This window comes from Oryza glaberrima, chromosome 4 (assembly GCF_000147395.1).
Source record: "Oryza glaberrima chromosome 4, OglaRS2, whole genome shotgun sequence".
Classification (NCBI taxonomy): domain Eukaryota; kingdom Viridiplantae; phylum Streptophyta; class Magnoliopsida; order Poales; family Poaceae; genus Oryza; species Oryza glaberrima.
Window position 1 is genome coordinate 26,436,599 of NC_068329.1, and position 16,099 is coordinate 26,452,697.

General features: G+C 43.8%; 3 protein-coding genes, 1 non-coding gene and 1 pseudogene across 5 annotated transcripts; 1 reads left to right on the forward strand and 4 right to left on the reverse strand.

Annotated features, from left to right (window-relative positions):
- The first annotated feature begins 275 nt into the window (after positions 1-275).
- Positions 276-4,427, forward strand: LOC127769741 (uncharacterized; annotated as a pseudogene).
- A 10-nt stretch (positions 4,428-4,437) lies between these two features.
- Positions 4,438-5,192, reverse strand: LOC127769740 (uncharacterized). The gene is made up of 3 exons (XM_052295370.1): positions 4,909-5,192; positions 4,720-4,808; positions 4,438-4,616 (listed from the first exon to the last, which is right to left on the reverse strand). Exons 1-3 carry the CDS (start codon positions 5,112-5,114, stop codon positions 4,555-4,557), a joined length of 357 nt encoding a protein of 118 aa, XP_052151330.1. The 5' UTR covers positions 5,115-5,192; the 3' UTR covers positions 4,438-4,554.
- An 857-nt stretch (positions 5,193-6,049) lies between these two features.
- On the reverse strand, positions 6,050-10,017 carry LOC127769706 (uncharacterized). 2 transcript variants are annotated; one of them, XM_052295327.1, is made up of 7 exons: positions 9,603-10,017; positions 8,669-8,743; positions 8,035-8,584; positions 7,378-7,763; positions 6,879-7,078; positions 6,611-6,752; positions 6,050-6,508 (listed from the first exon to the last, which is right to left on the reverse strand). In XM_052295327.1, the coding sequence occupies exons 1-7, from the start codon at positions 9,948-9,950 to the stop codon at positions 6,383-6,385; spliced, it is 1,827 nt and encodes a 608-aa protein (XP_052151287.1). In that variant the 5' UTR covers positions 9,951-10,017; the 3' UTR covers positions 6,050-6,382. The 2 variants fall into 2 exon arrangements, with proteins under 2 accessions (XP_052151287.1, XP_052151288.1); XM_052295328.1 differs by having other exon boundaries at positions 6,053-6,508; positions 8,669-9,458; positions 9,603-9,715.
- Positions 10,018-11,439: 1,422 nt separating this feature from the next.
- On the reverse strand, positions 11,440-11,599 carry LOC127772367 (U1 spliceosomal RNA). Its single transcript, XR_008017359.1, has one exon. It is a non-coding gene; the product is annotated as a U1 spliceosomal RNA (small nuclear RNA).
- Positions 11,600-12,659: 1,060 nt separating this feature from the next.
- On the reverse strand, positions 12,660-14,594 carry LOC127769616 (myb-related protein Zm1-like). The gene is made up of 3 exons (XM_052295215.1): positions 14,346-14,594; positions 14,100-14,229; positions 12,660-13,995 (listed from the first exon to the last, which is right to left on the reverse strand). Exons 1-3 carry the CDS (start codon positions 14,482-14,484, stop codon positions 13,155-13,157), a joined length of 1,110 nt encoding a protein of 369 aa, XP_052151175.1. The 5' UTR covers positions 14,485-14,594; the 3' UTR covers positions 12,660-13,154.
- Between the last annotated feature and the right edge of the window lie 1,505 nt (positions 14,595-16,099).

Genomic DNA, 16,099 nt, shown 5'->3' on the forward strand with positions numbered 1-16,099 from the left:
CTACAGTTCCCTCAAAAAAAAAAAAGAAAAGAAAAAACCGCTGCTTCATGCCATTTCCTTTGGTCTGGCCAGATATCTTAACCCGATTACGCCCACGACGTTCTAGCCCAATTAGGCCCACCAAGTTTTGTTGCGAGCCCATTACCAATCCAGACCAGAAGGCCCACTTCGAATCTGGGGCGTGCAACACGGAGCGCACCGCATCGTGTATCCGGTAGTACACCGCCACATCGTTGCTCGCGTCGCTTCGTCTCGTCCCGAAATGGCGGTGGGTTCCTTGCCACGCGCGCACCGAATCGATCGGCCACGTCTCCTCCTCTCCGTTCCGTTGCTCGTACGGCGGCGGAGCTCCGCGCGGCGCTCCTGTTTAGTGCGAATCTGGTCGTTGCAACCAAAGCCCTAGCTCTGGAACTGGAAGCCTGGAGCGAAGGATGGAGAGCCCGAAGCGGAAGCTTGACGACGAGTCCGGCGGCGAGGCGGCGGCGGCGGGGCTGCACCTGCTGCTGCACGAGATGCTGCTCCGGGCTCGCCGGGAGGGGGAGGAGCCCGACCTGCTGCCGGACGAGCAGCTGCGCTCCAACGACCAGCTCCAGCAAGACGAAGTACCCGCTTCGCGCCCCCCACTCCTCGATCGAATCGTCCCGTCCGCCGCGATGCTACCCCGTCTCGGGGTCAGAACCGCGTTGCGAGCTCGGGGGGATTCGCATCCCCGTTCGTGCGATCCTGTCCGAGTAGTGTAGTACAATGGAGGCATCGAGTTGATAGGATGCAGGTGTGCAGTGTGTGTGTTGGTGTAGAGAAAGTTCATTTCAGTGCACATTTCAGTGCACTATTCAGTCGTGGTGGACAAATTAGAACATGCCGATTTCGCCTTCAAGTCAGTTAAGTTACAGATTGTATGTAGATCATGAATTGTTATCCCCCTCTGTGGTCTGGTCTCTTCTCTCATAGAGGGTGTTATCTGAAACAACTGCATTGATTGTAGGATAAAATTTTTTGCTACTCTGCAAGTGGTCTAAGAAAGCTTCCTGTAAGCCTGCGTACAGCTTTATATTGATGTTCTGAAGCCTAACTAGAAGTAAATATTTGTTCAGGCAACTCTATATTGTAAGAAAAAATAAATAAATAAAAAATCAGTGATTGGAACCGTCACCCTCTTTGTCCAAACATGATCTAAACCGCTATTTGTGATGTTACATATGATTTTCTTAGATGCTGGCACTGGAGGCAATTTATGGAGACAATATAGGCATTTTCAGTGCAAAGGCTGGTCTATGGTGTTTCCAGGTACATCTTTATATTAGTCACATGATTATCTGTCAGAGACGCCACAAAACTTATTGATATCTTTGTTGTTGTCACTTGTTTGAAGGTCCATGTGCACTGGGAAATTCCTGATGGTACCAGCATATCCACAGAGCTATCCCAGGGTGATAACCATGACCAAAATAGTTGATTCTTTGACACATTCAGTGTCCAGCACTTGGCTCCAATTTCATTGACATGCCTTATGCCTCCATCATACCCAAGCCATCGCGCTCCATACTTTACTCTCAGTTCACAGTGGTTGGATGCCGTGAAAGTTTCCTCCCTTTGTCTCATGCTGGACACAATCTGGACACAGCAACTTGGACAGGAAGTTGTTTATGCGTGGGTGCAATGGCTGCAGAGCTCTGCGCTTTCTCATCTTGGTTTTGATGATGGGATACTCATACAACAGCCTGGTAGTATGATGGGTCCTGTGGATGTTCGTGCTGTTGCAGAGATTGCGTCTGTAGAGTCTGTTGCACAATGGTTAATCAGCTACAATGAGGAGCAATGCCATGAATCTTTTCTAAGTGGCCTTCATGACTGCATGATTTGTTTCACCGAGTACGCAGGTAATTGGGACACTTCAGTTGATACTCTAGTAACTCTCTTTGTGCTGTGCTCTGTAATAGATACCTATATCTTATTAGTCTGAACTCCGTGTTCTGAAGATAATACTTTTTCAGTGTTTACCTCCTATTGTTTCATAATTTCATCACAATAAGTGTTTTTTCCCCCGCAAAAAAGGTGCTTTTTTTTTAAAATATTGTTCCATTATAAGCTTCTTTACCAAGTTTCTAATCACAAAAAAGATTATTTGTAGTCAGTACCATGGCATGTAATCATGTTATTGTCCCATTCTTAGGTAAAATTCCATCATATCTACAATCTGGACAATTTCTTAATTAAATCCATGTCTATTGATTTCCCTCAGGTATTGATTTTATTACACTTCCATGCCAGCATTACTTTTGTCGGAGGTGTATGGAAACGTACTCAAGGATGCATGTCACAGAAGGAACAGTGCTGAAATTGTTGTGTCCTAACGACAAGTGCGGGGGCGTCATTCCTCCAAGTCTATTAAAAAGGTTGCTAGGAGATACAGATTTTGAACGCTGGGAAAGATTGATACTTCAGAAGACTCTAGACTCAATGTCAGACTTGGCTTACTGTCCAAGATGTGGAGCAGCTTGCCTGGAAGACGAGGAGAACAATGCCCAGTGCCCCAAGTGCTTCTTCAGCTTCTGCGCCCGATGCAGAGATCGCCGTCACATAGGGGAGAAGTGCATGACTATAGAAGAAAAGCTAAATTCCTTACAGGTAGAAAATGTATAACAGCCCATGTTCTATGGAAAAATCCTGCTAATGCCACCAATTAGTATTATCTGTGAATGCTCACTATCAGAGTCTAATTTCAATACAACATTCCAAGAAAAAGATGATCTGTGAATGCCAAAATTATCCTAGATATTTCCTAAAGAGATATCTGATTATTCTGTATTTTTTTAAAAAAAATCTTCTCTTTTTCTTTAAGAATTTTGTTTTAACTTTTAAAAGTTGAATTACGAGCCATGAACATAGTGAGGTGCTGTTCGTAGAAATTTAGAGCATGGATTAAATAATTAATAAAATATCCAGGACACATGTGAATTTCTGGTATGCCTCTGGTTATAAATAATTTGTCCTTGCATTAAGAAGTTGAATTTTCTTATATTTAACTAGCTCAATGTCTTGTTGATGGTAACCAAATGATTTGTTTTATATGATTTGGGATTGGTGTCCAGTGTGGCTGAGTTCATTTCCTTGCTGAATCTGTAATTCTAGATTTTCTTTTTTTGTTTCCAGAGAATAGGATCAATAAGATAACTTTCTTTAACTTCATATATCTGTAGTCTGTATACAGTAAGTCCGTAACTGTGCATACACTCCATATTACTTTCATTTGAAGGGGGCCACAACGACACATTCTTTTCATGGTTATAGTAAAATATGATGTCATGTCGGATAATATATCCTTTGTTGATTATTCGTTATAGTGGAGTTCTATGCAATGATAATTGTATCTGGATCACAATACAGGATCGCACCGTGGTGCCTTTTTTAAGCAAAGACAGCTTTGCCAGTAAAATGAACTTGTCAAATGAAATATCCAGCATCAAGGAAGTGCTCTGTTCTTCTGTTCGATGTCCACATTGTGGTACTGCCATCTCCCGAGTATCAGGCTGCAACCATATGTTATGCAGTAACTGTAGGCAATCGTTCTGCTATGGCTGTGGCAAGGCAGAGAATCATGGCCATTCAAGGTACATTCTTCTTAGATCTCAAAGTCTAGAATGGTTTACTAAATATTCTTTCATGTACTTATTTTCTTGATACCAATTCTGAAACAGTGCTCTTCTTTTAAAGTGAGCCCTGCAGATACCAGGAGAATCTGGCAACGAAGAAGAATCCAACCGTCCTCATTGAGGAGGTGAAGAAAGAACTGGAGGGGGAACTGTCAAGACAGCATCCGTGCCCAAATTGTCGCCAACCAAATCCTAAGGTATTGTTGTAGTTTTAACATATCACATTTTTAGATAGTGGAAGATAACTTTTCACATATAATATGTACTTTTCATCCATTTGCCGTGATCTGGCAAGTAAGGACTGTGTTCAATAGCTTTAGTTTCAGTTCTCCTGATGTTGGTAAATGAAATATTGTTGTCACTGTTGTGAGCAGATGGGAAACAACAACCATATGTTCTGCTGGGCATGCCAGGTTCATTACTGTGCGCAGTGCCGCAGGATGGTTCGGAAGAGCTCCGAGCATTATGGTCCCCGTGGATGCAAGCAGCACAGTGTCGACCCTGAGATCCCCCTCAGATTCAAGGCAAACAAAAACGATGACTCTGGTTCGTAACACTTCTGTGATGATCTGTTGGCAGAGAGCATCGGTTTCGACTGTGGCGTATTTCCTTCTAGAGCCGTTGCATCATTACGGTACATGTTATTACATGCGGTTAATATTATCCTATGCAGTTTCAAGGAGCAACTTTGCACACATATTTTTGTTGTGGGAGATTAGTAAACTGACGTAGAGGATAATCAGTTCGTGCAAAGCTTGCTGAATTTTAATCAATCTTATAATATTCAAAGCACATTAACCTTTCCATATACTCTTCCTTTTAGCTCAGACATAAATCTTCCATGTTTTTGTGATTGGGATTTGGAACCGCTGGATGGTACAAATCCTCATACAAACTCTTATCACTGTCCATCCGTAGGCACAGGATCGTCCCTTTGCCTAACTTCCAGCACCCCCGGTACTTCTGTCAAATGAAATCACGAACAGATTATGCATTCATCAGTAATCTAATAAATCATCTACTCTATTCGAAAATTTGGAGCTGTAGCGGTATGAATTTCACTCACTGGACAATCTCCGGGCCTGGTTGTTCGTGAGGAACGCACTGAATGTCCCAGGGTAAGTCTCATACGTGACGCTCTGAGCTGCCTCGACGCTTCATGCGAAAAATGTAGATCACCGTCAGAAAAAAAAAAAGAAAGAAGAAGCAAAATGATGTGAACAATGGAGCTCAGATCAGAGAAGCAGAAGGCGACCTGCCGAGCACGGTGGCGAGCAACCGGTAGTTGTACTCGTCGGGATCTTCCACGCCGTCGTCGGCGACGCGCACCGTGGCCTCGAACAGGTGGACCTCCTGCCCTCTCCGGGTGGGCGGCGCCGCGGCGGCGGCGACGGCGAGTCCGGCGACGGAGAGAGCCAGGATGGCGAGGGCTGGCACCATTTGGCGTGTGGGTTTCTTCATGGTTGCAGGCTTTGCTGATTGCACCGTCTGAATATCGAATGCGAACTTTTGGCCATTTTTTATAGTGTGTTTGATGGATTAACAGACATAATCTCCTTCAAGAGTTTCAGCTGTTACACGACGCTTATTAAGATCATTCACGGCAACTGACGTTTCCAGGAGCTGTAGATCAATGCGATAGCCTGCAAATAGCAGATCTGTAGGGTGTAGCTGACTAGCTGCGTGTGTTACTACCTACTACTCATACATACTCCCTCCATTCCAAATTGATTTACATATTTCATAGGTACACCAAGACCAAGAAAAACTAATAACTCTCTCATACTCATACTCCCTCCATTCCAAATTGATCTACATATTTTATAGGTACACCAAGACCAAGAAAAACTAATAACTCTCTCATACTATATTTAGGTCATGTTTGATTCAGCTTAGGATTATTATAATCTGGATTATTAGGAGTAAGCTGAAACAAACAAGTAGATTATTATGATAGATTATTTAATCTATAAGCCAGATTACTATAATCTAATAATCTCCTGTGGAGGAGCTTTTTTCAGATTATTGGGTGGCTAAAGACCCACTACCCTTAGATGCCTTTATAATCTAGAGAAACAAACAGCTCAGCTTATTCTATGTCAGCTTATTATAATCCAGCTTAGAGTAATCTGATTTAATAATCTAGATTATAATAATCTTAAGTTAAAACAAACAGGGCCTTACTCTAGCAACAAACTCGATGCATGCACCATCCCCACTATTTTCTAGCCAATGACAAATCAAGATATTGCATGTAGGTTATAAATACCTGTGTGCATGGATGCATGCATCAATGTCCATTTACTCCAAATGCACAAATAACAAATATACTTAATGAATGAACACAAATATGTAGATCATTTAGGAATAACCTCAAAAAAAACTTTATGTAGATCAATTTGGAATGGAGGGAGTAATAAGCAATAAACTCTCTCAATTCTCAAGCCTTGCTCATATATTGTAAGAACTGTTGGCACGAGTGCTGATCACACAGATTACAGGTGCTTTTGTTGCACTTGCCAATGAAACAGAACATGTCAGCAAAATGAAGTATAAATTAACCATGCATGAATATAAGGTAAAGGTGACAACAACTCTTGTTGCAGCTTTTAGATAGGAGTATATGGTTCTCATCAATCGATTACACCCGACGTCAGATTGAGCATTTGACATAACAGCTAACTTCGTAAACTGTAAAAATGTGACTATAGGAGTACACAGATCAGATGCTAGAAATCTTCAAGCCCCACGCATTCCGGTGACCCAAAGTGCCCCCTCTTGTCCTGGACTTCACGTCTGCACATTGTGCAGTAGTTGGCTCGGCATGCCCAGCAGAAGATATATTTCTCATCATCCTGGATGCGTATTGTCATTGGTTAGATGTATACGCAGGGAAATTTACCAAATGCTGCAACATTCATGCCTCATGAATAGATGGAGAAGATAGGTTTCTTTACCTTGAAATTTCTTTCACGGCATTTTGGACACCTGATTGTACCGCCTACAGGGCGCAGTGAAAGCCGTACATGATTTCCATACTGCTCTTCCATTTGTCTCTCCCACGCTGATATGTCTCTAGGCGCAAAGAGCTTACATTCGCTGCAATGGGCAAGAGCTTGTCAAACCATACATGCATAGATATATACAGCTCAAATATCCTGGATGCCTTCCCCTGTTTCCAAGATAAGGGATACTTCATTTTAGAAGTTACAGTTGATGGCCTACCGGAAATGATCATAACCCTTTATGGCCTTGCCACAGCGGAAGCAGAAGAACTGACCGCAGTTGCCGCACACCATTTTGTTGCACCCTGCAGTTTTGCTGATGGCCATTCGGCACTTTGGACATAATCGGACATCATTATATAATGCTTTGATGTTCAGTATTTCCTGTGCCACCTCTCTCTCAGACATCCTCCCTGACGCCTGCAAACATGAAACAAGTAAGTCAATAAAAGGAAAAATGTCCCTAGAGTATAATGTCAGCATTTTGCAACTCATTGAATAACTCTGTAGCACAAAGGTGCCAAAAGCGTATTCTGTATGGTACCCTTGAAATAGTTTTGATGAGATTTCTCACCGAGTACTCATAATTTGTATATCATTGAAGGATTTACTGATGAACCATCAGATATGTTTATCGGAGATTAACAGATCACTACTACTAGAATGACAATCAACTGCTAATATAGAAAAGAATTCACTGGATATATTTCATTTTGTACCTGCCAGCGCTGGAGCTTTTCCTCTGGAGTCAAGCACTGCCTCCTAGGATGACATGGCTCCTTATAAAACGAGCAGAAGAAAAAGGAGCATTTTGGACATTGTGCATTATTATCCTCATCTTCCAAGCAACTGATCACGCATCTTGGACAGTAAACCACATCTGACATGGAGTCCAGTGCTTTCTCAAGAGTAAGCCTATCCCAACGTTCAAATTCATCTTCTGTAAGAAGTCTCTTCAACACATAGGGTGGAATTGAAGCATTGCACTTGGTATCAGGGCATACCAACTGAAACACACTACCTTCCTTGACATGCATCCTGCATAACGTCCCCAAGCACTTCACACAAAAGAGGTGTTGGCATGGAAGCCTGATGAAGTTTGAACCTAATTGTTTCAAAACTTAAGTTAGTTTACAGGGAAAAGAACTTCAGATTGAGCGTGTTCAGTTTCCTATGAAAAATCTTAGAAATAAACCGGTGAAATAACAGGTTCATTGGGCCTTATTAGCACACAATTACAATTAATGTGTGAAGCATGAAAGTTTCAGCCAGTTAATTGTTAGAGCTATGGCACAGATTCAACAAGTGAAAGGCATGGAGCGAATTTGGTTCGTATGATTGCAATGTGAGAAGGATGGTGTTTTTTAGGAGCTTACCTTTGCTCTGGCTGAGGCATATCATGCACATGTGGAGATCCTCAAGAAATGCTTGATAGCGCTTCTTACTACTGTAACTGAGCATGGATGGAATTACAGACTCCAAGGAGAGACTTCTTGAGATTGCACGATTATCTCCTTTCTGCATTGGAGTATCTGGACCTAACGTTATTTTTCCATCAAACCAGAGATATGACCGAGAAGAATTTCTTAGCGACTCAACCCACCGGTATACCACTTCCTGCCCTGGTAACTCTGCCCAAATGGTGTCAAGCATCTTACAGAGCTGCGAAACATTAGGCCCATCCATCCACTTAACAGTGACTGTAAAATATGGGGGTTCTTTGCTAGGATAGGACAGTGGAAGCAAGCATGTCAAGACCAAAGGAGGCAAGTACTCAAAATTACAAGTGTAAGAAAAATCTTCTGGTTCGTCACCATGCCCTTCTATTCCAACGCAACATCTTCCATCTTTTGGATTTTTCTCATTAGCTGAAGAAAGCTTAGCACACACTTCAGCGCCATCATTCAAATCGTAATGTATGTAAATCTGGAACACAGAAGGCAAACCATCAAAACAAAATTCCACCATCCAAGAACAGTAGAAACGACAATGATGACCAACACAAAGAACCTCGAAATAGCGGAGCCCCCCTTTCTTTCCGAATACAGCCAGATCATCACTATATATTGCCTCCAAAGCCATCAGCTGCAACAAATGGTCACATCAAGTAAACAAGCAGGGGAGCGTATCCTATGCACACAGGTCCTCGCGTGTACACACCATGTACACCAACTAAAAATTATCACAAAAAATTCTAGAAAAATTCATACATGTACTTTCAATAGTATTACATCTACGTGCAAAGTCGCATCTTCAAATTCATTCTACATAGAAAATAACAAAAAAGATAAAATTCTGACAAAATTGCAACCTTAAAACTATCAGATTTTTTGTTTTTTTTGTTACGGCTAAAATATAATGAATTTGACGTTAAGATTTTAACCCTAGGTGTAATACAATTGAAAGTATGTGTATGATTTTTTCTAGATTTTTTGGTGACATTTTTTAGTTGGTGTGCACGTGTGTACACGTGAGGGCCTGTGTGCATAGGATATGTTGCCAACAAGCAGTACCCTTATTACGATGAAATGTAACTATTATCGGTTCAATAGAAAACCTACAGAGTACAACAATTCCTCCTTTGGTTCCCCCACTAAAAATGATTTCTTTTCTTCTGTAAAGAACTAAATGATTACAAAATCGCATGCAAAGCGTATAACCAGCTCCTTTTCCTCAATGCAGTTTATATGCTAATGATCTCTGGATCGCTTCCTCAAATTGAAAGCGAAAGCCTGCATTTTTTTTCCTCTCGAAGGGGAAAAAAAGATCGCAACTTTGTGCAAAACCCTCGCCCAAAACCCTGCAATTCCAAACGTTCCCAGCTCAATATCACACGAGACTACGAATACAGCAACCCCATTGCAAGAAAATTCACCAAAGCACAGACCAAAATCAACAAATTATTGAAATTTCCTGATCCGATCAGTAGATCAGTGTACCAGACCTCGTCCTCCTGCCGCTGCCGGTTGTCTCGTATCTCATCTTCCTCCTCCTCCCCCTTCCCCTTCCCCTTCTCCTCGGTGCAGCAGAGACCAACCCGCGCCGCGGCCGCCGCCGTCACGGCCTCCTCCAGCCTCGACTCCGCCTCGGCCGCCGCCACCCACGGGGCGTCCAGGTCGAACACGTCATCACCGCCGCCCCCCTCGCACGAGACCCCGCGCGCTCCCTCGTCGCGCGACGAGGACGAGGAGGAGGAAGCCGCGGACGGCGACGAGAATACCGGGGAGAGGTCGGGGTGGGGCTCCAGCGCCGGTGACGACGACGACGAGGCGACGGCGGATGCTGCTGCCATGGCGCGAGCTCTCTCTCGTCGGAGGAGGAATCGTACGTAGTACGCTTGTTTGTGTTTGCTGGGGGCTTGGGGCCTTTGGGGCCGTATCTGCTTGGTTTATAGCCCATTAAATAACCATATACAAAAATTTGACATTAACAATACCAATAAAGACTGCTACTATAGTACTATTTGGTTTAATGTCAATTGATTGGTACTGTAAAAAATTCTGATATAAGGAAGCTAAAATAAAATCTAAACACTTGCAGAAAATTTTGAAAGCAGATTTAACAATGCCACCTGCCATTGTGAAAATTTAGCAAATTATACGACCCAGTTTTAATAAAATTTTAGCCCTGCAACTTGCTATTATCAAAATTACTTATGGTGAAATCTGAATTCATGTCTATGAAGTGCTTATATTTATGACTAATTGTTCTTTTAATACAAGTGATGTTTTTTTCTAATTTTGTTTTTTTTTAAAAATGCTACAAACAATAAAAAAGTGATCTTTGCTATTATACACCTTAAAAAGGTTAATTTACACGATAACACTCTAGAAGAATGGTAATGTGCTACATGACACTAAAGCATTAAAATACTATTTTTATTAGAGCTAGAGAAAGAATTTTTATTAGAATGGTAATGTGCACGGCGTGAGGAGCAGTGGCGACGGCGACCTCGTTGTGGGGTTGCACAACGGTAGCGAACTTGCAGTGGGATGCGTGCGTAGCCTGTGCTCACGCACAGCAAGGACGTGCGTGAGGAGTAGTGGCGCGACTGCATGGAGCGCCAGCGACAAATTCAGTGCTGGAGGAAGAGGGAGAGAAGAGAGAAGAAGATGAGGGCAAAACTAATATTTTACTCCATCCGTAATATGAGCTTTTTTTAAGTTGGATACGATTATTAAGAAATTATGTAGAATTAAATAGAGGAGGTTTATGATTAGATGAGAAGTGGAGGTAGGTAGGAAAATTGAATGGTGTAGGTATATGATTGTTTGAGAAGAGAATATTAGTGAAGAAGTTAATATATTTTGAGACAAAGTCTAGAGGCTAGAAGTAGTTATAATTTGGAATAGAAGGAATACATGGTTTCTCTCTCATCAATTGAATGGATGATGTATTTTAATGAGTTCGACGTTTTATCATAAGTTACCATATTTTTTAGTGCACTCAGACAAATTTATGTTCTTGTAATATCTATCAACAAATATCATACTTTTTTTTTCTTTTGTAAATTTTGGTAGATAACATGTCGGTAAGCCCGCAGCAAACGCATGGGCCTTTGTGCGTGGAGCCCCACAGCAGGCCTATCTTACTAAACAGAGATAAAAACCCAATATGTATGGGCCTAAGCCTATTAACGCAATTCTGATAATACTCCCCGTAAAACCGTGGAAAGAATCGTCATTCCAGAATCCGAAAACTCAAAATACATTTCTATTTGAACCAATTTTTAAACCTGAAGATTACAATTTGAACCCAACATTTTTTTTTACTCGAATTGACAGGGGCCGCGCGAACGCGTACCCCCACTTCCACAAATTATGATGTCCACTCTCCCACTTGGGGAGATGGTAAGCTAGCGCCCCTCCTTTGTGCAATGGAGATCACCAGCCTAGGCCATGAGCTTTCTTGATCGCCCATAGACCCCATCCAGGTAAGTATGTTTCATTGGCACCCATGGCTTATCTTTTATACCCCCTCCTCCCTCACATCTCCCCTTAAGCAAGCAGTATGGTACTAAAACTTTTTTTAAAAAATTACAGGGCCAATTGATGGGCCGTAAGTCTAGCTTCAGGCCCAATCAGCCCCATTGGTTAAGTCGACCCATCAATGATGCTTCAAGGGTGATTAGAGTTGTAATAACAATGCTTATGTGATTCCTCCTCTGTTAGGTAACCTACCTCCTTATCATGCTCTGTGATGACGTCCCTAATCATGCATTTTGCTCACATCCAAGAAGACACAATATTAAGCATAAACTAGTGCAAGAGGGGGCAGAGGAGAAGAGTAGGAAACATGGGCAGATGTGTGAAAGGAGACAAGGAAAGGTGGCATCACAATTGTCAAAAACACAACTGCATCGCATGCATGTATAGTCTAGAGCCCAAAGCATGGCGATTGGTCTAGATATAAATGGTGTTAGGAATTTGATGGTAAAGCGTTTGCATCATAGTGACGACATGCATGATGATATATACACACATGCATTACTGTTGCAGCCTTGCAGGGCCTACTACTACTGTTCTTTTGGGGGGTTTACTTTGGCATCTGGGATATGGACACCATGTCCTATATAATCCCTCCAATTTTTAATAGATGATATCATTAACTTTTGAAAACATGTTTGATTATTTATCTTATTTAAAAATTTTGTTCAAATACATGATATAAATCACGTTTAAGGTATTTTTAGTGATAAAACAACTCACAACAAAATAAATTTAAATTACGTAAAATTTTTGAATTAGACGAATAGTCAAACATGTCCCAAAAATCAACTGCGTCATCTATGAAAAAACAGAGGTAATATATGTTTCACGTAAAAGCATTTTTCTGATAAATCTATCAACATCATTTCACATATCAAATGCAAACATTATATATATATATATATATATATATATATATATATATATATATATATATATATATATATATATATATATATATATATATATATATATATATATATATTAGTGGTTTAAGATTATGAGATCTGGCTGGACTCTGAAACTCTCATTAATTGTTGTGTTTCTCAGAGCCATGAGATCATGCATACATACACCGGTAAACATCAGTCCTTCGGTACTTGGTCGTTGATTCAATACCAACATCTGCTGGAAACTGATGTTAAAAGTACATAAGTTACATCTCTGGTTAACTCGTACCGGCAATCTTGACTCATTTGTGATTGCATGCACCACTTAATCTGCCCAACATATATAGACATCCCAAAAAAAAAATTAACACCTTTTTTGTGCATCCTAGCCTAACTATCACCTTTTTTACTGCCCAAAAGCATATATGCATCTTTGCATGTGTTGTTCCCATCGATGCCGTCTTCGTATTGGATTGGTATAGTACTCCTTTATATACGGTCGTACAATTATACGCGTGTATTGTACTAGAAGTATGTAGCATCACTGGACGATTCGGTCGAGTTGGGTAATCGTATATCTCCTAATCTAGAGATAAAAATGGGTAATTAACGACGAGCTTACACGTAGTAATCCATGGGGTTACTCGTGATGACAGCCGAGGGCTCGTGTCCCTGCCACGTGGCGGCTGCCGTGGGGCCCGCTTGGAAGTAGCACGACACTGGGTCCTCCACGACGGCGGAGGGTGGTGGGCCAGCGCGACCGGGCTGACCTTGTGGGCCCGGGTGGCAGTGGTAGTCGTCCGTGGGCCCCCACAGCCCGAGCTCCTTCTCCAAGTCCTCCAACCACCACTCCTTCCCCTCCTCCTCCTCCAGGCTGGTCGTGGTGGCCACTGTTGCATTGGCCGCCGCCGCCGCGGCCGCATTGCTCCACGCCGGCGGCGGCGCTTCGGTGCACCCGTCGCCGGCTCCGCCGTCCATGATGCTCCATAGCTCCGGCCCGAGGTCCACGATTTCGGGCAGGTCGAGCAGCGGGTCCACGCCTGCACGGGCGCACGACGGGGACGTGGACGAGCACGGCGACGTCGGCGCCGACGCCGACGCCGACACCGCGGGGCAGTACGTTTCCGGGACAACGGGGTCAACCAGCATGTCGAAGTCGAAGCAGCAGGGGTCGAGCTCGAGCATGGGGATCTCGATCTTGTCCGTCTCCTCCTCCTCCTCCTTGCTCGTGTTGCTCTGCTCGCCGGCTGAGTCGCCGCTGGAGCAGTTGGTCGTGGTGGTGGTGGACGACGACGGCGATGGGGACGGGACGAGCACGTCGGTGCAGGTCGTCTTCTTCTTGCTCTTGCCCCCACCCTTCTTCTGCTCCGGCGACACCCGCTTCTTGAGGTGCGTGTTCCAGACGTTCTTGATCTCGTTGTCCGTCCTCCCCGGCAGGCACGACGCGATCTTCGACCACCTGAGAAAATTCGATCACAAACTCAGACAATCAGCGCACTGAATCCAACTTATTCAAATCAAGAATCGCACTCGAAATTCCCATGGCTACAGCGGCGTACGTACTTGTTGCCAAGAAGGCCGTGAAGCTTGATGATGGTCTCCTCCTCCTCGGCGGTGAAGTTGCCGCGCTTGAGGTCCGGCCGGAGGTAGTTGATCCACCGGAGTCGGCAGCTCTTCCCGCACCGGAGCAAACCTGCACACGACAAAAAAAAACACCCACGATTCATCAGAACCTGCTCTTTCTTCCACCTCTGCAACGACAACAACAAGCTGCTCTCTCTGCCTCTCTCTGCGGCGGCGATGCGTTACCTGCTTGCTTGGGCAGGGCGCGCCAGTTGGCGTGGCCGTACTTCTGAATGTAGGCGACGAGCCTCATGTCCTCCTCCGGCGTCCACGACCCCTTGTTCAGCCCCACCTTGGCGCAGCACGGTGCCCGGCCCTTCCCCATCGTACGTCGTCCGTCCCCGGCCGCCGCCGCCGCCGCCCACAACAACTCGTGTCTCGGTGTTGCCTCTGCCTCCGTGCTCTGTTGCTGCTGCTGCTGTTGTGTGTGTTCAGGCGTGCGGCCAAGCTGCAGCCGGGACACTGGCAGCTCGGGGCGTATTTATACAGCGAGTTCGCTGGCTTGGGGGTGTGGTATGCTTGGTGGCGACGTGCGCGTCGCTGACGAGGGGTGACGGCGACCCCGCGCGCGCGACAGGTGACACCGAGCTCCGAGCTGCGGCTCCCACCGCGCAGACTCCGTCGCTCACCAACCAAACCCCTCCCGCCCAACGCGCGCGCTCGCCGCGACAACGCCTACTTTGCACGTAACTTTAGTTAAAATCAAACTGTTTAAAATTTAAGTTTATAGAAAAAAAATAATAACATTTTCAACTCAAGATTTATTATGAAAATATATTTAATTAATAATTTGATAAAAATTAATTTAATATTATAAATACTATTATATTTTTTCATAAACTTAATTAAACTCGAAACAGTTTAACGTCTTATGATCTGAATCGGTGGAGTAGTAATTAACACCTCGTCTCCCAATCTCCCACGGATATCATATCAACTTCTCTCCTCGGTGCTCGGCGAAAAAGGTGATAAAAAAAAAAGAGGTTCTCCCTTTTTGTTGCACCGCGGGTGATTCGCATTGCGTAGTTTATTCCCGCGGCCGTTGATTTCCGTGGCACCGGCGGGGTCGGGGCCGACGTTGCACCGGCGGCCGCGATCGCGTGGGGGCCTCGCGGGCGATCTCGCCATCTCTCCCAAGTTGCCCAGTTGGGTGTGTATCTCTCAGTAGGCATCTCGCGTGGCCTCACCGTGATTAGACGTGTGTGATTGCTTGCCGATCTCGACAATGGCGACGGTGTTGCATCATCAGACGAACCGAGGGTTATGGAGGAACAGTGAAAAGCATCATGTACGTTTTTGACAGGGTGAAAAAAAGAAGAAGAGGAGATTTAAATGGGACAGGGATGGGTGGCTATAATTAAGATCAATTCACTTACCTTATTTTCCACTGTTTTGTCCTAATCAACGTGAATGGTAGGGTATAGGGATCAGAATTAAAGCGCTTTGCTTGGAATTAAATCAATCGCACGCTTGCAACAGTTCGTACTGTTCTATGAAACTCTGACGGGTCGAAAGAATACAAATCTTGCTTGCACTTGCACAGTTGCACTGCACCGAGGACAGATTAGGCTCGTGGTCTAGGATTCATCCACACCAACGGGAACTGAAATTTAGAGTGGATTGCAACTTGACAGGAGATAGTTAAACTTGTTGAGTTTAATAGTACTCATGAGTACGGTAGTTTTCTATACTGTCACTTGTATAGTTGTATAGTCGGTACCTTTTATCGAAGAAAGACAAGTTCCTTCGTATGGGTGTATGAATGTGATCGAATCATCGAAATGTATTTAAATTTTCAGTACCTGCAGCTGTGGATGTGATCAAAACATTTTTTTTTTATGAAGGGCAGATTCTCACCGCTAAGATCTCTTTGAACTGTCATGTCTACAAATTCCACTGACAGCAGGCACATTAAAAGGGAGGGAAGAATATCCGCTAAT